Source organism: Mytilus edulis, chromosome 7 (genome assembly GCF_963676685.1).
Source record: "Mytilus edulis chromosome 7, xbMytEdul2.2, whole genome shotgun sequence".
NCBI classification, from domain to species: Eukaryota; Metazoa; Mollusca; class Bivalvia; order Mytilida; family Mytilidae; genus Mytilus; species Mytilus edulis.
Window position 1 is genome coordinate 31,622,335 of NC_092350.1, and position 21,494 is coordinate 31,643,828.

A 21,494-nucleotide genomic window follows, 5' to 3' on the forward strand; every position below is an offset into this window, starting at 1 on the left:
AAAAAGTTATTTTCCCTCAACATATCAAAAGTTATATTTTTGCCTACTCACCGAGGGAAAAAAACTATCCAGTTTTATAAGAAAACATTCTTGTATTATTTAACTTTAATCTAAATATTGTTAATCGAAAGAAATTGATGTGGGAATAGATTTATTCCCAAGAGGAATTGGCACGCTTCATTATGCTATGAAAGTTGTACACAATTTAGTCTTCGCGGAATCGGAATACGCATGCTTAGAATAATGAACTTGCGCAAATCTCCAATGCGCAGGTCACAGCTGTCTAAACATGGAGGTTGAACTAAGGAACAGCTTTCTTGTTCCCAAGCGTACGTAATAGCCCCCAAATATCGACTAACCAACCAGCAAACCGCTACCAAAGGTTACTTTAACTGACAGTTTATCATTGTTTGGTGTTCGATCGTTTGTTGATCTTTGGAATGACGATGGAAAACATGGGTGATATCCCGGATCAACAAATTAATGATTCGACAGTCGCTACCCCAGTCAGTACAGGATTGAAGATTGAACCCGAAGGTAGTGCTGACATCGGTGCCGATAGTACAAGTCAACTAGCAGTTACTACTCATTCGGATACCGACTACCAACAAGTGAACAGTGTAGATGCAGTGTCAAGTCCGGAAGCTGAACAACTTGAACCAAGCATTGATGAAATAAACCGAAGCACTAATGCTATAGCCGTAACAGTAGCAAGCATGATTGATAGTACTGAGTACAGATCCCAAATGGGAGAAATGACTTATCAGACTCTTAATGGTAGGATGAGTCCATCATACAGTCCAAACAGTTACGCGACTCTGACTCCGCTGCAGCCTCTGCCTCCAATTTCTACAGTGTCGGACAAATTTAACCAAATTCAGACTACATGTGGAAATGGATTTACTTTGATGAACAATGGACTTGGAACCGTTATGGATATTAACGCTATGAACACTTACCGTTATGACCCGAAAATGATGAGTATGAATTTAAGTCCTGCCAGTATGGCTAGTATGGGGAATACTACAATGAACATGATGACAACAAATGGATATAATCAGGCAATGTCTCCGTACAGTTACAGTGTTAATGTTAGTGTTAGTCAAAACGGACTTCCATCCCCAAAATCAGAACATAGATCACCAGTTTTATCACCGAACACATTAGCTTCATATGATTATCGCAATCTTGGTGCCCAACCGCCACGATTACATTCCCCGAATCCAATGATGTCCTCAGTGAATGGATTGCATGTCAATTCAACAGTGACACCTGATGCATCCCCACACAGTCATAGTGGTAGTCCGCAACGTGAAAGATCTCTGGGTCCAATGGACACGCAAAGCAATAAACAACAAGAACTTGAAGAAATAAATACTAAAGAATTAGCACAAAGAATAAGCAGCGAATTGAAGAGATATAGTATTCCACAAGCTGTATTTGCACAAAGAGTTTTATGTCGAAGTCAAGGGACATTAAGTGATCTTCTACGAAATCCCAAGCCTTGGAGCAAACTGAAATCAGGAAGAGAGACATTCCGAAGAATGTGGAAATGGTTACAGGAACCAGAATTTCAGCGCATGTCGGCTCTAAGATTGGCAGGTAACATTTGGTTTTTATCCCCTCCAACGGAAATTTCGTCATAGATGGCTTTCAGTGGTGAATTTGCTATTTTTTGCATTTGCCCTTTATTACATATATTTAATTTCTGTGTTGTATTTAATTTCACTGTCTTAGTCATTTTGTTTTTGCAGCCACATGTAGTTTAATAGTAACATTATAGTATATTGACTAAAGTATTGAATATTTGAAAGTGTAGCTTTCATTGATAAAACTATTTTAGATATGAGGCCCTGATAAACAATCGACTTCTTTATTGCCACAAATATTGACTATTGATGTCCCATAAACATGATAAATGCTATGAAAAATAGTCAGTACATTTTTTTTCAGAAAATCATTGGGAATTTAAAAAAAAATACTAATAATGTTGATTTTAACAATTTTCTTTGTCTACTTAATTTAAATTAAAACAAGAAGCTTAGCCTTCTGGCACACTTGGCAAATTTAATTGAATTGATATGTCAAATGCTCATTAGTAGAGATGTATTATTCATAACTCAACAGCAAATTTCTTTGTCATTCACTCACACTGGTAGCAGTGGCACACACATGCAATATTATATTCTATTGTTCCCAAACTAATGTGTTTGTATTGAGATATATGTGTTAATACCTCTGTATTTAGTTAATTACGCTTGAGAGGTGGTCACCTGTCGGAGAACAATAGACCAGAATGTACCTAACATCTGTTTTTGGTGTAGCCTTGTGGCACCTTTTTGTCAAACATCAAAGAAATATTTACCTGGAAAAATTCACTAACAAAAAAAAAACTTGAAATTAAGAAAAAACATTACTGAATCATATGAAAAAAGAAGGTTTTTAAAAAGTTCTAATTGTATGTAATTTGAATTGTCAGATTTTTATTGAAAACAGAGTTCTAGTAGGTCCCTAACTCAGATTTCATGTGTATTTCTATTGCTCTTTCATTTTGATAAAAGAAAAATGTACATGTACATATAATCTAAATATTTGTCCTATTTAAATGTTTGAAATCATACAAAGCACAACAGTTTTTAGATAAGAAGGTACAATTTATAACCAAGCTAATACATTGCATGAATTGTCAAACTATTGTCAAGCATGTGAAACATGTACATGTATTTTGCACTTTCTTTATAAACAGGAAGCAAGTCTTGAAGGTTGTTCATACATATACATGTACTGGAAATTGAAAACAGAATATTTTAACTTTCTCCATTTACTTTACTTAAGCTTTAGAACTTGCAGTAAATTTAAGTATTTGTTAACTCTTGCAAGTAGATTATCATAGTTGTCATACACATACATGTACTTTATTTTCTAAATTGATCAAATTCACAAGATTGACCAGCCTCTTTAAAAGCCTTTTGATAAAAAGCATAGATTGTCTATGTTTTGCAGAAAATGTCTTACATTGTATCTGTTCTTTGTGAAATTGGATCTTATATACATGTACATGTAATTTACCAGGTTAACAGTGAACTGGAAATTTAAAACTGAATCTTTATTTTATTTGCAAATAATGTATATTTCTACAGTAGCAATCTAAAAAGTTATTTTTTTCTAATTTCATTTAAAAAAGAAGTCAATCAAAAACTTTAGAAATCTTAAGTAAAAAGTGCAGTTGTTATCTATCTAAAAGGTTTGTAAACAATGGTAAAAATGGCATGTTTGTAGATAACATGATAAATCAAAGTTATTATAATCTAAAGAAGATATGAATCCTTGCAGAATTTAATAATGTAATTCCTGCTTCATCTAACAGAGAATGAGTCCACAGTTTAAACTTAATCCTTTGCGTTATTTTGACGATGCCATATGGTGCTAACCAGTTGGTATTGTTTGTCCAGATTCGTTTGTCACTCAGTATTGAAGGTATGGTAATCTGACATGGATTTGACAATCCAATCTAATACCAACATTGTTTCCAACTTGGTCGTAAATTTTCTCTCAAATATCATGTACCATCATCCTGCTTATCTGGATTTTGTCACTCTTCATATTTACATTCCTTTTTGATAAACGCCAAGTTATATATAATTCTTCATACTTTTGTCAATTTAGTCATATTTCTGATAAAAAAAAATCTAGTCCATACTCAGGCATACCTGTTACTTAAAAGACAAAGTATAGAATACTGTTACAATGTGTAATGTGAGAAATTTTTGTAAAGGGTAATAAAAACAGTTATTAGGAATTTTAATTTAAAAGTCCATGAAAGGTCCACACCAGTATTTAGGTGTACACAAACACTATCAATAGGAGGTGAATTATATTCATGCTAGAATTTTAAATTTTAAATACTTAATCACAAAAATTACTTGTCATCACTAGTAAAATATTTTTACATTTCATGTTACTTTGAACATGTTTGTACAGATTACAAAAGGTACACGTAAGGTACACAACGTGTACATGTTCATTTACTAAGTATCATAATAAGTACAATGTACATGTGTATAACTGTAGTTATAGATACTCTTCAATGTCCAAGTATTCATGCACTTTTATTAAAATAATTATTCTACACATTTTAGTAATGGTTTACATACATGTATTTATTTGAGAGAGAAAGATACATTATTAATATACACATGTACATGTATACATGATTTAGTAACATGAGACTTGTATGAAATAAAAGTGTAACAGGTGTGTAGCTTATAACATTAACAGCTTTTGTTTTATTTTTAATGACATCATATGTCTAACTTTTGTCCAAGTCTTAATAAAAACGCTCTAATCTAAAGAACAAAAATGTATCACTGTATGCCTTAAGCTTACTTAACTTTAATTTCTCAATTAGATAATTGCAATAAAGGCCAGTAAATAAAGAAATTTTAAATTCAAAACCCAAATAAACAATTGCAATAAAACGTGATCCCAAAACATGTACATGTACATATAGTGGTGAAATAAAAAGCTAACTAGATTCCAGTGTTTCAGTTTACTATGCAGCTATTACAGCGTTTCTTTTAATAGGTCTTTGTTACTACATTTGTACTTTGATATTGCGTTGAGACTAGTCCTACATGTATGTGCTTTTAAAACTCTTGAGATACATTGTTATTGAATTTGCAAATTAGTCACAAAGAAAATGAAATTAATTCAATAAGTACATTTGTAGTTAAAACACATACTTGTATGACACTATGATCTATTAGTTATTTTTTAAGGTGTTTGTCCATCTGTTAGATATGTCTTTTCCAAAACAGCATCTGGTCTGGTCATTTACACAATAGTCGTTACTTCTATCTGGGACTATAACATAAATTATTCACATCCATTTCTTATCTAGAGAAATTACATACAGAAGTTTAATCATAATTATATTTCATACTTTCTATGGATTTGCCACATTTTCTAGGATTTTCTTTTTGTTTCTCTCTTATTTTCCTAATTTTGTATAGCTTTCTGTCTTTTCAGTTTAGTTAGCTATGTACTGATCTACGATATGGATTCCATCGACAGTCGTTGATTGGTTAAGGTATTATATTATACATTCTAGGAATGGGAAGTAGTGACCTTTATATACTAATCAACGACAGTATCCCGCCTGTGCCTTGCTCACTACTAATACTAAACATTTAAATTGTATACTTTTGTACCTTCTTTGACTGAAAACTGTTGTGTGATTGAAAAGTGAAAGACTCAATTAAAAAAAAGTAATCAAGTTTTATGAATATTTGTTTCTTGGCATTATGGTTGAAAATAATGAAAACTATTTTTTATTATTTTATTTTGCATGATTGCAAAGTTGCACGGTAATTATGCATGTTTATTAGTTTGTTGAAAGTTCACGAGCGGCAATTAATTAGATTTTTTTTTTATTTACAGCACAACAGTTATATGCATAGCCATGCGTCTTACAATTCTGCTTTATATTATATTTTATTACAGCAAATACATGTACAAGTAGATCTGTCTGAAAAATGTACCTCTTCTTAAATTATAATTATACTTGTATCTATTTCTATATTTTGACATTTAGATCGCTTTAAAAATAAACAAGTACATGAAATTTGCTATTCATTCTGTATATAATGTATATAGATGCCTAATAGTTTCTGTCTTTTCTGATGTTACACATGTACATGTATATTCTATGGACTTTAAGACATAAATTGCTACTAACCCGGTGTTTGCATGCAGACATAGACATAGAAGTTTGAAGGTGAAACTGGTCATTAATTTAAAAATTAAAGAGAAATTCCTACAAGTCAGTAGATTGGCATGTTAAACTAGAAGAACATTTAATCTCCAAAATATCTCTAAGAAATAATGATGGAAAAGATTCTGTTTTAACCTGTGCATGTGTAGATTTTTCCAAGAGAGTAAAAATTCTTATTTTCTGATATTAGATTTGGTTGCTCTGCACTCGTTGAATAACCCTAAGGTCTCTCTAAAGATTCTATAATACATCACTGTTTGGCTGTGTTGTGATTGAAAAAGAAACAGTCTCCAAGATTTGATGGATTGTTTTACAAAGCTATACTAGTATTCTAGCCTGTATGCATAATAAAAGGAGGCATTAAAATTTTTTCAAAGATCCAATTTGTTTGTAAAGGAGAATAACTGTTATCAAAATTTGCTTAAAAAGAAATTCACATTTTATTCCTCTGAAATTAAAAAATGATGTATATTTTAACCAGCTCCGAATTAGAAATCCATTTTAAAATGTTGGAAAATGGTACTTTAGGTAGGAGTTTGATGGATGAGCCAGCTTAAGGTTTATAATGGTCAAACTGTTAAAATGTATGAATGTGTTTTAATAGTTTAATTTAAGCAGGTGCAATGTAATTTTGAAAGGGCCATTGTCCAGTCTGTTCCCTTCCATAGACAGCTGTTAAGTAGTTGCCGAAAGGAAGACCTTTTTGTTGAAAGTGCACACCAAACATTGTACTCAGTGCAAGGAAGAGTTTCAAGATAAAAACTATTTGTTGAATACATGTATTATCTTTTAAATTTGATTTTAAAAAATAAATTTAATCTGTGGGAAACAGTTTTAAATCTCACTCAATGCTTTTATGGGTTTTGCTGATGAAAAATGAGGGGAAAAAGGTCACTTTCACAAGGAAATCTAAAATTTAATATTCTAATAATCAAGCAACAAGAAAATTCACAAATTTATAAATGATGCATACGGTGAGAAAAACAAAGAATTAAAATCATTCTGCCATCATTATTTTGGATAAATGTATTTACATAAGAATACAGAGTAGAAATATTGAATCATATCATTATTAAAATTTTTGTGTTGATGAATTCCTGCATCAGAATTTTCATCTCGGAAAATTTCACCAAGTATAGGTAAAAGAATGTTCATGAGAAATAATGCTCCTCTTAATTTGAGATTTTTAGAAAGGTAAATTTAGCTAAATCATTGTAAGTGTCATGCAGAGCAAACTAAGCATATAAGTGGACAGCAGATAAGATTTCAAACTTTAAAAATTTTATCCTCAGAATTCTTCAATCCATGTTTCATTTCTATGTAATTCATAAATTGTCACTCATTTGGTATACATTCTTTTTCTGACTTGTTTAGTATACATGTATGTATATATATTCCCCATCAGTTCCCATAGCAGATGTCCATCTTATCAGTCCTCCATGGCTAAACTTGACAAGTTTTAGACAGATGTTAAATGAGAGAATTGTAATCCAGAAACATACATTCCTCCCCTAAAACATTCCAAAGAAGGGAAAGTGAGAGAGGTGTGCGTCCTATCTTGATCATGTCAGATCAAAGTTATCTCTGTTCTGACAAGTCCCCCTATTCTCAATGTGATTGTTTAGTAAACTCTGCTGATTAGGTGTTTGGCCTAGAAGTTTTCAGCCAAAAGAACTACCCCTCGATGGGGGTGGTCGTGAGACTTCACAACCAAATTATTACGACTGGGTAGTAATGATTGACAACCAGCTTATCTTGTACAAAGTCTCATCATATTAATCTAAATAAATGGCTTGCTCAGGTATACCCCCTTCATAGAAACTCTGATACCAAGCTAATATACAATGATATTGTCATTTTTTCAAAAGTTCAATCTGCTTGTTCTGAAACTACTTTTTTTAGGCAGGCTTGTAAAATTAAGTCTCTTAGTTTTTCATATACTGATAAAGAACAGAGGACTCACAGAATTTATGTAGACCCTGTTCTTTTACCCCTGAATCAAGAATCTTTTGTTGAAGTGAAAATAAAGGTTTAGTTGTTCAGTGGAAAATGTATATGCATTGTATAATAATCAGAGAATTGAAACCTTTGGAAATAATTTATATGAGGGTAATGGACATTCCTCATTGAAGAGAATGAAGTTCCTGTCCTCTTAAGGTAGCACAATACAAAGATTTTTCATCCCCAACCAGACATCTTTAAACTGATGTAATTCCACTCATCTTTCTTTAAATTTTATAAATGAGGTACCAAAAGAAAGAAGAAGGATTAATCTTCCAAATTGTGATAATTTCATTATGACATAATTATTACATAATTAATTGTTATGTAATTAGTTGCCATATTGTGATGTCAATACTTGAATGAATTTAGCTTCTTTGTAATTCATAGCATCCCAAAATATTTTATAGATTCTTGCACAACACAGTTTGACCTTCAAAACTATGTCTCAGATTTTTCCTATTGTATTTCATTCTCTCATAAATTTACAATGAAATTTGCAACAATAATTCATAAGAGACCACTAAATTCAATTGGGTATAAAATTTGTTCTATTGATGTTTTTGGAAATCTGAGACACAGTTTTGGAGGTCAAGCTGTGTTGTACAAGAATCTATTAAATATTTTGGGATGCTATGAAGAACAAAGACGCTAAATTCATTCAAGTGTGGACATCACAATATAGCAACTTATTACATAATAATTAATTATGTAATAATTATGTCATAATGAAATTATCACAATTTGAAAGATGAATCTTTCTTCTTTCTTTTGGTACCTCATTTATAATATATAAAGAAGGATTAAATGAATTACATCAGTTAAAGCTGTCTGATTGGGAGTGAACAAATCTTTGTATTGTGCTACCTTAAATGAGTGCCAGCTTGAGTCATTTCATTAGTCTATGTCTCATTCACTTACTCCATATACTGTAATTGGATGTTGCTTCAGTCAGCCTTGTTAAGTCTGCAAAATTTGACCTCTGGTTAAATACAACACAGTTCAGCCATTTTCCTAAACAAAATGATTACCAACACTGGGACAAAACTCGCTCTTCAGTTTTCTATGGATAATAATGATGCTTTTGCCTCTGAAATGGAATTTCGCTGTACCCAGTATATGATACAGTTAAAACACAAATAGCTTCGTTTAGATAGATTTCATTTAATCACCAACATACCCATTTGCAATTTTCTGTAAATATTGGATTTCTAAATTCTCTTTGTAGTTGTATGTACATGATGGCAAGTCTTGTATAATTAAGGCTGGAATTGGTTTGAAAACAAGATACTTGAAACCAGTCAAATGTTGAGTGGATTCTTCCACAAATGATCAGATTTAATTTTGTGATGGTGAAAACAAAAGAAGTCGGTCCTCATTACAAACCAATTTGTCCATATTTCTTGTTGCTGTTTGGATTTTTTTTTGCGTTTTGTTTGATTAGAAAGATTGAAACTATAACATCCCATCCCTCATGGATATCAAATCACTCTTTTTTTGTTGTTGTTTTTTTCACTTCAGTTTGAAGTAATTTTAGCTTTTCTTTTCAATTTGTACAACTTTTTTCTTGACTGAAAATTGGATGTCTTAATATTTTCTAGTTGTAGAGCTTTCACAGAGTTTTTTCACTGGCCTAAAAAAAAGATGGGTCAAGTATATAGGAGACATGGTCTAATAAACTTTTCACTGTTGTCCGGACTAGAAAATAATGTTATTATTCTTCAAGCTATGTGATTTTCTTTACTATTTTAAACTTGTTAAGTACCATCATTCATTCGGATCAAGGGGGCATGAAATCAAACATTCGCTATTTATGACAATTCAAAATACTCAAAATTCTTTTCAATTCATTGTATTTCCTTTCAATAAATATGAACACATTATCTTTTTACTTAACAGTATAACAGCTTGCTTATAAAATGACAAATTCTCATTTCAATAAAAACTTTTTACTGTAACGCTAATATGTTTTATTCAACGTAGCCATGTTTGTGTTGAGATTTCCGTGATTCATGCATTGTGTGTACACATAATAAAAAGTAGGAGATCTCCTGATAGAGAATATTGCCTTGCTTTCTCTCTGTGTGAAAAAAATGTGATTAACGGTGGTCATTATATCGATTTTTTCGAAAAAGCACCGACCAAGAATTCAAATGAAAGTTGTTCTGAGGAAGGAAATAAGCTGACTGAGATAGACACGGTTGATAAGTCACCAACACAAGTATCATTTTGTATGAATATAATTTTTCCATTTATTTGGATCCGTCATTTAGATTCCTGGTTACCATGGCAAGAAAGCAGCTTTAGTTGTAACCTGTAGAAACGTTGTTAGCTATATCACATCCCACACCTGTGCTCAGGTACAGAGTCTGAATAAGACACACACATGATAAACTTCATCATGACTAATAATACTACCACAACTCGGCTGATAAAAAAATATTCTACCTAAAATTATCAATTATTCATTCCATCCTGAATAAAGCTGTTTATACATTATGCCTAAGTATGAAGTTTCAAAACATGTTGGTCGTAGGTTTAGTTTCTCGAGTGCAGAATGATTTAATTTCAGTATGCAATCAACTAAAAATTGACAACATTAAAAATGAAAGAGTGTTTTACGAGTGAATAGACTTGAGAACAAAGAAAGAGGATAGTAATTGTTATTAACCCTTACTTGGTAATGTTTGAAAACACAACTTCACAAGAATTTCTGGTGCATGCAGTTTCAAATAAAACCTTTTACTTTATATGCCTCATTGGTTTGAAACTACAGTTTCAATTATAAAGCATTCACTATACTTGTCACAATTCAAAATAAATGTATAGAAATTGAACATTTTTACTGTATTTTATAATTGGAAACAAAATATTGCTTTTTATATTTCAACTTATTGAAAGTAAATTTGAATAGATCATAGCCCTGGTACTTTTCAGACAGATTGAATTGTTACTACATCCATAAGTAGCACAGTATATTATGATTATAACATATATATATATATATTATTATTTTTTCAGAGAAGTAGTGATTTATTTTCTTCATCAACTTCATCATACTTTATTGTAGAACAGCTTTTCAGGTACAAACAAGTTTGATTGAAAGAATGCCTCAGTAGTTAAAAAAAGTTCATCCTATGGTGTTAGGCTGTTTGACAAAGTCAACTGTTAATTCTTTGTCAGATATGTTATGGCTTTTCAAGAGAGAAAATGGTTTTGTCCTAACAATTATAAGATATAAAGAATCATTTCTAAATGCATTGCCTGAGCCTGAGGCAGACTTTCTATCAAACTTGTCATCTTTTAATCTTGTTTTATTTTTCTCATTCATGTAGCATGCATCTGTGACCATACGAAAGTACAGAAGTTTTATTTCAGATCTTACCCTGTTTTTACTAAGATATATGAACATGTAACAAAGAAATAACTTTCGTGTACAAATCACTTATAAATCTCCACTTTTCTCTCTCTGTAGGCAAAACGTTCGGTGAAGTGTCGATAAAAAAGGAAGAAGGAGGGTTTGGCACATCTTTAATAGGTAGGCATACAGATTGTTGTCAAAATATATGTTGTTTCAACTTACAATGAGCACTGCAAAGAAAAGAACAAATTCAAAATGGGTACCAGTTATTTTGATGTCTGAATGTTGTACATTATAGTTGTCTTCATTTTGGGAATTGAAGAATAAGACTGGTGAAAAATTCAATTGAAAAAAACAAACATTGCTGAAATGTCTAGCAAGAGAAAACTCATTTTGATGTAGTGTTAAAAACATTTCTAGTTGACTGTCATTCACCACAATGGTTTAGATAAAGCTTATTAACAATAGCCAGGTTAGCATTGGGGAAACATCTGTCGTGTTTCCTTGTCAAATATACACACACACACCATGCATGCTTTTGTTACCAATGTCGACAAATTATTTTGACTTGTATATATGAATTTATAAGGAAAATCATATTATATCCCATGAACCATGTGTGTCATTGTGAAACCACACCAGATGCATGCTAAATAATACATTCTTACATTTTATGTTTCAAATTTTGTGTTGATTTTATGAAATGTTTTTTTGATTAATTTTTTTTACTCATGGTAGATTTTGATTTAATAGGTAGCTTCATTTTTTATGTTTGTCCTATTTTGGCTTCTCAGTCTATTGAACAGCGTTAATCTAGACCATCAGAAATAGTTAAAATCCTTTGTCATAAAAAATTACATTTTAAAAATTTATAGCACAGAAATAATTTTGCATGTTCATTTGATGAAAGCTGTTGTTCAAAAATAATTCTTTGTTATGAATGTTGTATGCTACTCCAGTCATTACAGGGGAAACTTAATCGGTTTAAACAGTCTTTATAAGTTGAAACCCTTTTCTCATAGTGGAATAAAACTTCATTAAATATGGGATTTAATGTGGTTGTGATAAGAATGACATAATTCTTGCCTGAGGGTGTCCATTACAATATGGTCAGCTACTACTTGACATAAAAGGAAGTCATTGTATAAATTATTCAAATGCAATTTATTCCGATACTTTATGGGGTACATCATTTGTAGAAACATTTATACTGAATATATAATGATTGGAACTCCGTCTTTTGTTCAATGTGTAAAGAGGGCGATTTTCATTAAGACAAGCTACCAAAATACCATGGGAAGAACTTCTGACTTTTGTTGATTAAAACACCCCAATAGGTCTTTATAAAAAATCAGTAAACATCAAATTACAAATTGAATTTAATGTGAAGAGATATCTTCCATGTTCTTATCTAAGCGTCATTCTCCTATTCAATCCTTATGTTTACATTTTCTGACACAAAAAGACAAATGTGAGACTTGTTCAACAGAATATTTAAAATTGTCCACACAAAAGGTAAAGTGAAATGAATGTTTATCAACCAGGAAAAATTCTTTATAGAAACCTGTGACAAATTTTGCACTAATAATAAAACGTTAGAGGTTTGTTTGCTTGTGACCTTTCGCGACCCTGTTTTTCATAAGAAGTAGGTTCGTGCCGTCATGCACACTTCAGACTGCAGAGGTTACCACTATTACATGATTGAAGCATCTTATATTGATATGAAGGTTGTATTGTATATTTGGCTATTTTGGTATGTTTTTCGTTATTAGAAATACTTTGTTCTACGGCTTATCTGTGTCATACTGTGTTTTGTCATTTAAAGCACTCCAAAGTAAAACGCTGAGCAGTAATAAAAGGGTGTATATCTTATTTTCTGTCTGGTGCATGTTACATTAGTTGACATATTACAACCCAGTATCTGCAAGTTGTTTTATGTCATTAAAATTCTGATGTCTTTTTGTGTAGTTTTTTTCTAAAGTCTTTTGAAAATTTTAATTTATAGGATTTTTCTAGTCTTTTAAATTTATGTAAGGTTGTGTTTTTTCTTATATATATCAAATACTGCATTGGTTTTAAAAAAAAATTGCAAGTAATGGTGAATCTGATTTTTTTTTTAAATATTTTCATGGACTAATTTTGGATAGTTCCAGCACTATTTGCGAAATAAGTTATCAGCACTTTTTGACATATCTAAATTTCTAAATAGTTTTTGAAATGGATTTCATAGGATATATATATGAAGTGCTATAGTAGGAGGGCATCCTGTGATTATTGTTGGTTAAAATGTCTCTTGTGATGTCATATTGGATCTTTTTTTTTTCTACTCAGTTTTTTTCCTGCATTATTCATAAATTTGGGGACTAAGACAAAAAGACTGAATAGTAATATTTGCAGAGCTGTTTGTAAATATAAGAAAACATGTGTCATAGGCTATTAACAGATAATGATTTATTGATTACAATCATTCTTAATAGTTGAAGGTTATTGTGTATTATGGTAGAAAACGGATAAATCATTAAAACTCTGATGTTAAAATAAACACAGATTATTTTGGAGTAAATGCTGGTTTTGTTATAAAATATTTGCATGGGAGCCTGAGAAAAGAAATCAGCTGCAGTATTCACACGTTCTACCAGTTTCTGAGTATTCCGTGGTATACTTCCATGAAACCAAGCACTAATGAATATTTACTTTCCGCTTAATGAAACACTTGTAATCTCACACTGAACCAAACACAGAACGAAATATCGTGTTCAGAACTTCGTAGAATCATGTCAGGTTTTTTTTTCCATTTTGATCAAGTCTTAATTATGTTGTTGACTTTTCTGGATTGAATTGGCTTGGCATTTTTTTTTTTACAAACTCTGCACAATTTTGGTATATAATATATCTTTTATGGAAAGATGAATTTAAGAGTTAAAACAAGCTTACATATTCCCCTGTTGTATTTTTACATTCACTCCATGTCCCCTGAAAATAAAGAAAAAATGCAATGTATTAAAACAGAATTTATAAGGAAGTCTTAACTTATGGTTTTCTCAATGTCCTAAGCAGCTATACAAAACTGAAGTTGTTTTGGAAAAAAGACAATACATAAGTTTGTGGGAGCTGCAGTACAACAAAAACATTAAAAAAGGCAATCATAATATAGAAATGGTGGTAACATATTATATCTGGGAATTAAATATTGACAGATTGTTAGGAGATAAATTATAGTTGAGAAGGACAGCAAGGCTTAAGTACTCAGATATGATTAGAACTGATAGCTATGATGTCAAGTTTAACTTCTCTCTCAACACCAAGCGTTATATTTCTGCTTATAAGGGAAATGCTTTGTTTATTTTTCTTGGTGATTTTGGTCTTACAATGATGAGAATAGCAATATAAGTATCACAAACTATTATATGAACCTATATGTATATTGCTTTCAGAATTTTCATTATTTTAACTAATGCTTTAAAAAGAAATATTTAGGAATTTATTAGGTGTTTAGTTCATTTATTTTTTATATTTTTTTTTTTAGTTAGAGAAATTATTTGCATTCATTTGCAAGTGAAATCCTGGAAAGTTAAGAAAGAAAGAAAAACGCTAAGGAATAATACCAATTTTGTTCAAACTTATAAATATCCTTAATCCAATAAGAACAGTGTAGTGACCAAAACTTTCTATAATTATCTGTTTACTTTTGTGGTTGGGTTGCTTGTTGTCTTTTTGAAGTTTACTCCATCCATAAGGGCCCCTTATTATAGAAGCAGAAACCTTTTTACCCAGATTGTAACAATGGTATTTTAATAACTTTTCTGAAGAAAAAAAACATTACAGAAAATCATATGAATGGCTAAATCTTTAGAAGACACAATTTTCTTGCCAGACATTCATCGTTATGTAAAATTATTTCATCATGCTCTTGGATACAAAAAAACCCATAGTTTTAATACATTGAAGGTTGGACATGGAAGATTATTACTTTAATTCAATCATCCATATATAGTCTTCAAATGTAAATAGCACCAGATGATAGCAAGCTCATTGTAATGTTATGCTTCAACGATTCATTATATTAACTACAGCTGGTTAGGGAAAGTTGAGTATTTCCATTTCTCTGGGGGAAAGCCATTCCGTCTACTTCGCTTTCCGAGTTAAATCTCCATGGGCATGTCTTGCCATATTAGTTTTCTTTGTTAAATACCATAGCAACAGAACCTTAAGCTGAAGGTATAGTCGGCTTTGTTATTAAAATTCCTGACAATGTCCTACATGAAGAAATGTTTCTTTAGTAAACCTTAGTAGAATTATATTGTCAATTCTTTGTTCAGGGAAATACAAATGAAGGTTTGGTATTTTTATCAATAGATTTAATTATGTTTAAGCCATTTGTATATATATATATATCTATTGGAATTAAATGTACAACACAGAATTCTACATTGTAGACGGTGCTTATCAGTTTTATTTAGAACAGTTTTTGTCCAACAATAACCTAAAATTATGCAGAAGAAATGGCAGGGATCCATTATTTTTTTTTTTATTAAAGTTTGCGGTAAAACTGTTGTCTCTCTTATATACCCTAATCTATTATTTTTTCGAAAAACTTTTCTTAAATTAATTTTTAAGGTCACCAGACATGTAACTGGAAAGACGTTACATGTTGGTTTGAATATATTTCACCAGAAAAAAAAATCATTGGCTTAAACTGTCTTATGAGGGTTGCATTTTCATTGTTTAGTACTAAGGTTATCAGTCACAATGTATTTTGAAGGCTACTGGAATATTACCCAGAATGCTTCAGCGATCTGAAATAGTTAATTATGATTACCAATATATTTATTTTGAACTTTTATATATTTCAGCCTGTAAGAGAAAAGAACAAGAAATGTCTCCACAAGACAGCAGAGGAGCTCCGAAAAAACCTCGTTTAGTGTTCACAGACATTCAACGGAGAACATTACATGCAATTTTTAAAGAAACAAAACGACCTTCAAAGGAGATGCAAGCTACAATTGCCCAACAACTCGGACTTGAGGTCACAACAGTGGCGAATTTTTTCATGAATGCACGTCGAAGATCAATAGACAAATGGCGTGATGACAATGGAAATGACAATCGTGAAGGGGTGATCAAAAGCTGAGTTGTTGTTCATATGATTTTACCCTAGCAATATTTTTACTGAGTACATGACTAGATAGATGTTGTGAGAAGATTGATATATATGTGTGTATGATTTCTATGAAGCAATGTAGATTTAGACAAAAACAGAAGTGATGTTCGTCCATTTTTTATGTGCAAATATTATCTTGTAAATGCTAATTTTTAAAAGCATAACAAGAAAGTTGTACTAGTGAAGCATAATTAAACCATAGTACATTGTCTCAATGACAGAAAACGCTGATAGCGCCCACACTGGAACAGAGATCTGATGTACCCACACTAGTCTAGCAAGCTGAAGATCAACACTTTTTTCAGTGACGCATTTTAACATTATTCTAATGTTATTTATACAGTCTGTATTGACACTTATGGGGTGCCAGTGCAGCACTTTAAATATCAAGTTTGTGTTTAGTTAGGCTCATGGCTGACATACGATTTTTTTGCTAGTAGTTTGGTGGTGTTTTAAATGTATTACACATTTATTGTCTCATAACTTGTTAGATTAACCATTAGATCAAATGGTGCAAAGATTTTTTAATGTGTCATTCCTTCTCCACAGTTTTGTACATTCCATTTTGTTTCTTTTCTTTGTTTAAGAGGCCAGAAATCATCTGCATAAACATTCCATTGTTGGAACTTACAAAGTTCCGCAAGTTGTTTCTTATGTCTGAATCATGTGACAATTTTTTGGCAAATTGTCATGGAAAGTTGAATAAAGATCTATTTTTACCTTGTTAATCATGAAAAAATTATACAAAAAGACTATGAACAAATTATGAATTAGCAATGACTGAACTAAAGTCAACAAGGGAATCTCACTTTGTATTTTTTATCTGTAAATAATGACTCTTTATATTTCTCTTTAACAATCTCAAGACAATTTATGACTTTTTTCGGACAAAATCTTGCATTTTCATTGTCATTTTGTTTGCCATGACATATCAGGTAGCTAGATAGAATTTTCATTGTGTTCATTAAAAAATCTTACAATTGGTTGTAATTATCTAGTCGTAGCTTGTCTCTAAGGTAACAGAAATCACCACAGAAATTCTGTGTTGTGTGTGTGTGTTATGATCATACAATCACTGTATTCAATTGTGCAATATTTATTGATTTTTTTTTTGTAATGGATTTTAGGTGATTATTTTGTTAATTATTATTTATTACATTTGTTGATTAATTTATTTGTTTAATGAGGACATTCATTGATGATTTGGGTGATTGTCATTATTGATCCAATGAAACATTCCACTGACTCAGATTCTGTCAAGAGTATCCATGTCATTTAGATGCTTCAATAAGGTTTCGGTAGTTAGATCCAAGGATTTGTATATTACTATACAAATCCTTGTTAGATCCAAATCTCATTTTGAACAAATGGCAAGAATCCTAGCTTATGCTTTTAGTTTTTAGTGGCAGCAAAAAATATTACCCGATCTTGAATATCTTGTAAAACAAATTGAAAGGACTGTTTTGATCACTTTACAATGTATTTGTTGTTTTATAATGAATTTTAGCTGATTAGTCGGTTTGATCTGCATTTAGAAATGTACTAGATCATTTAATCTTTTTGAATGGTTGTACCGTTGTAACTTTTATATTTAATCTCAAATTCCTTGAAGTTTCTGACTACTTCTTGAAGAAATCCATCCCATGAAATGAAATTTCCAAAGCTCGACAAATTCCCTGCAACTTACATTGCACAAAAATGGTAATGAGTTTTATAAGTTTTCCATATTGCTCATTTTATACAAATCCCTTTTACCATTTACTTGGCTTTTAAGAAATCCATTAATTATACACTTTTCAATGTTTTGTTATCTTTTTTTTTTATAGATTTTGCCCTTTTATATATGACTGCCAACTTTTTCTTTAATAAATCTTTTTCTATGTTATGGATAACCAACAAGTAGAAGATTGATTCTGTGTTATTAGAGTTTATCATTGTTGAAAAGGAATTAACTCTGATTTTTTTCCAATTCATCAAAATTTAATGTTTTTGACTTAAAAGTAGGACAGAAATATTTATGGGGGAGTTGTTGTATGTCTTTTCCAGGATATATTTTCTTGATCCTATTTTAACATGATTTAGTCATACTGCTTTCTAAGAACGTAGTTGTATCATAATTTCATTGGTCAGAAATGGGGAAAATAAATGCTGTATTTAATTTATTAGTCACTGATAAATGTACTAAGCTATTTCTTTACTCTTGAACACACAGCGGCTTTTCTGGTTGTTGGTTGTCTTTATTTGTTAATGTTGGTGTAAGATTTTGTGTTTATTTATTAATTTATTGAATGTTGTGTTTATAAAACATAACTGTAAATTTTTGTGTATACATTGTATATGTTGGAACAAAATGTCCTCTGTTGCATGGGGCATGCAATAAAAAATGTATTGAAACTTTTAGCGGTGTACAGTAATCTCTTTGTCATATGTAAATATTGGCCATTACATCATAGTGGTCATTTTGACCTGTATATATATTGCCTTTATGACAGTGATCAGGAAATATGTTCCCTTAAAGTACCTCACAGAAACAGATATAAATATTTGCATGGTTATTTCTGTTTTAGATATTTTTATAAATAGATGTTTTTTTGGACGTGGTGTTGTAAAACGATCAATTTTTATGCATTAAAGATAACTTCTCCTTTAAGAAAAATATTTTGAAAGATCTGAACAATTTTCAATTTGAATCTCAACAATTAAATTTATTACTAATATTAAACAGAAGAAATTAAAATATTTTCAGTTGTGTGTTGTATACAATTTCCCAAAGTTTGATACATAAAGATGACAAGCTGTTGTACTACTTTGGAAAGTGCTATTTTATTTTATTACTATACATGATATATGGTCCAGATTAACATCTTATTAGCTATCCTCCTGTTTTAGTTTTTCCTTTCTGTATAATATGTCCCTATAAAATGAATCACATTTTGTAGAATTATATAAATAAGGAGAATAAACTAATTTTCAGGATACTTTACCTAGGAGTCCTTTCTTTAATTTGTCATGGTTGTAAATTTTCTCTTTGCAATTAACGATAAAAAATATATAAATATTGAACATTTTATTCTTATTGTTTTGAAACCCCACATTTAAGAATTATGTGGCAACATGGAGTTATCATTTGTGAACAAATTTGTTACTACACATGTTTCGAGTCTTGAATAACAATAAAAAAAATAAGTATTCTTCTAAGGTGAAAAGCAACATGTAGTTATCTTCTGTGAACACAATTGTTACTACACATGTTTCGAGCCTTGAATAACAATACAAAAAGAACTTTTCTTTGAAGGTGAAATAGTTTGTCTGTTACATAGAATTCCATTTACACTAGAATCAGTTACTTGTCAGAGTTATTGTTAAATAATTTATGAATGGAAACATGTTGCTACTGAACAAATAACTTATAAAATTTCTTTTAGAACTTAGGTACTGTAACAGTTTGTCAAAGGATTATTTGCAAGTTAATTTCCATGGTAACAAGGTCATGTGATGGGAAGTATAACAGCTGTTCTCCTTTTGTGGGATATTTAATGTTTTATCAACAAACAAAACAGCATGAAGCATAATTTTTTTTTGCTGAATTTGCTTTTGCAAACAAAATTATAACGAAATTACTAAAACAGGAAATCTTGGTCATTGAGAATTGTTAGATATATAAAATTTTCTAACAAACCCAATCTGCTCCTGAAATAAAATAAGATAAAAATGTTTCCTGTAGAGTTGAACTTGTATTTCTAGGTATTCATAATAGCAAATTCATCGCTGGCTTTAGGATTTGGCTTTTAACATAAAGTAGTGCATATCATGACTGTATATAGTATTATGGGACATTCCGATCAGTCGACACTTTCACTTAAACAGAGATGGGACCCAAATTAGGGTGACGAAAACAAAGTATCTTAAAATAGAACAAATTTAACACCATAACTGTTTATGTGAAAGTGAGACAAACTTCAGGGACCATTAAATGATGTATTTTCCTTCATAAAATTGCCATAAGGAATTAAAAAAACCTAGTCACATAATTCAAACAGTCCCAATCATGTGACTAGCCAGTCACATAGTATATGAATCATGTGGCAAGTCACATGGTTTCTCATTATGATCAACTTATTTATTGTGCAATATACATACTTGTGTGTTGTGGTGCATATAGTGTTAAAATTGTACAAGTTATGTGTTTTCATTCATCACCATTTTTATGCATTCATTTTATGATTATTTATTTTTAACAGTGACATCTTCATACATAAATTTTCAACCTCATTGAAAAACATTTTTATCAATAGTGTTGAGACTCATAAAAAACATATTAAAAGATAATGAACAAACGAGGAACTTTTCTGTTGTTTAATTTAGTATAAAAATTTCCTTTTCATATCAATTGCTCACGTCCGAGCTTTGTATTTCAATGTTTTTGTAATCTTGCATTTATGGTTTAGAACACGTCATTTCGATGTGTTAATCTGTGGGAACAAAAGAACTACAAACATTAGGTAGTCTGTTTTTATGTGTCTATTTTTAGAATGTGTGAATCCTATGTTTCACACTTATGCAAATGTTGGAAACATAACTTGTACTGATTATGAACAATAAATAGTCACCAAGCTATAAATTTTATCCTATTTTTGTTACCCCTGTCTATGAAGAATATGTTATGGTAAGCTGTTCTCACTCTGTCTGACCTTTGTATATTGTATATAAAAATAAGAAAATGTGGTATGGGTGCCAATGAGACTACCCTCCATCCAAGTCACATCGGATAGAAAATAAAAAAGTATAGGTCAAAGTACAGCTTTCAACACAGAGCATTGTTTTACAGAACAGCAAACTATAAAAGGTCCCAAAATGACTGGTGAAAAATTAGTGTACGTCTACAAATATACTGAGATATGGTATTCAATGAGACAACAACCAAATGCAGGGCCGTAACTAGCCTCTTTTAATATTGAGGCAAAATATATTCGCCGAGGTTACCGAGGCGAACACATTTTGGCGAGGGATCTGGGGGCCGCTCAAGTCCCCCAGAAGCTCTGAGAAAAATAATGCAAAATCGTGTATTCTGAGCGTTTCATGGACCGTGGCTCTTTCTTGCATTGAAAGGCAATAACGGCCCATTAATTTTTAGCTATTTCTTTCGACGATATTCTTGTCTCAAAGCAAAAACATAGATTCATTGTAATTTAAGACTT

General features: G+C 30.9%; 1 protein-coding gene across 2 annotated transcripts; it reads left to right on the forward strand.

The window, feature by feature from the left end:
- The first annotated feature begins 245 nt into the window (after positions 1–245).
- On the forward strand, positions 246–20,917 carry LOC139482623 (one cut domain family member 2-like). 2 transcript variants are annotated; one of them, XM_071266545.1, is made up of 3 exons: positions 246–1,602; positions 11,250–11,312; positions 15,989–20,917. In XM_071266545.1, the coding sequence occupies exons 1-3, from the start codon at positions 441–443 to the stop codon at positions 16,264–16,266; spliced, it is 1,503 nt and encodes a 500-aa protein (XP_071122646.1). In that variant the 5' UTR covers positions 246–440; the 3' UTR covers positions 16,267–20,917. The 2 variants fall into 2 exon arrangements, with proteins under 2 accessions (XP_071122646.1, XP_071122647.1); XM_071266546.1 differs by lacking the exon at positions 11,250–11,312 and having other exon boundaries at positions 270–1,602.
- Positions 20,918–21,494: the final 577 nt, after the last annotated feature.

Excerpts from the sequence above, each read along its gene's own strand:
- LOC139482623 (XM_071266545.1), top strand. The coding sequence starts at position 441 with ATGACGATGGAAAACATGGGTGATATCCCGGATCAACAAATTAATGAT. Across the intron at positions 1,603-11,249 it reads GTCGGCTCTAAGATTGGCAG|GCAAAACGTTCGGTGAAGTG; the intron begins GTAACATTTGGT and ends CTCTCTCTGTAG. Across the intron at positions 11,313-15,988 it reads GTTTGGCACATCTTTAATAG|CCTGTAAGAGAAAAGAACAA; the intron begins GTAGGCATACAG and ends TATATATTTCAG.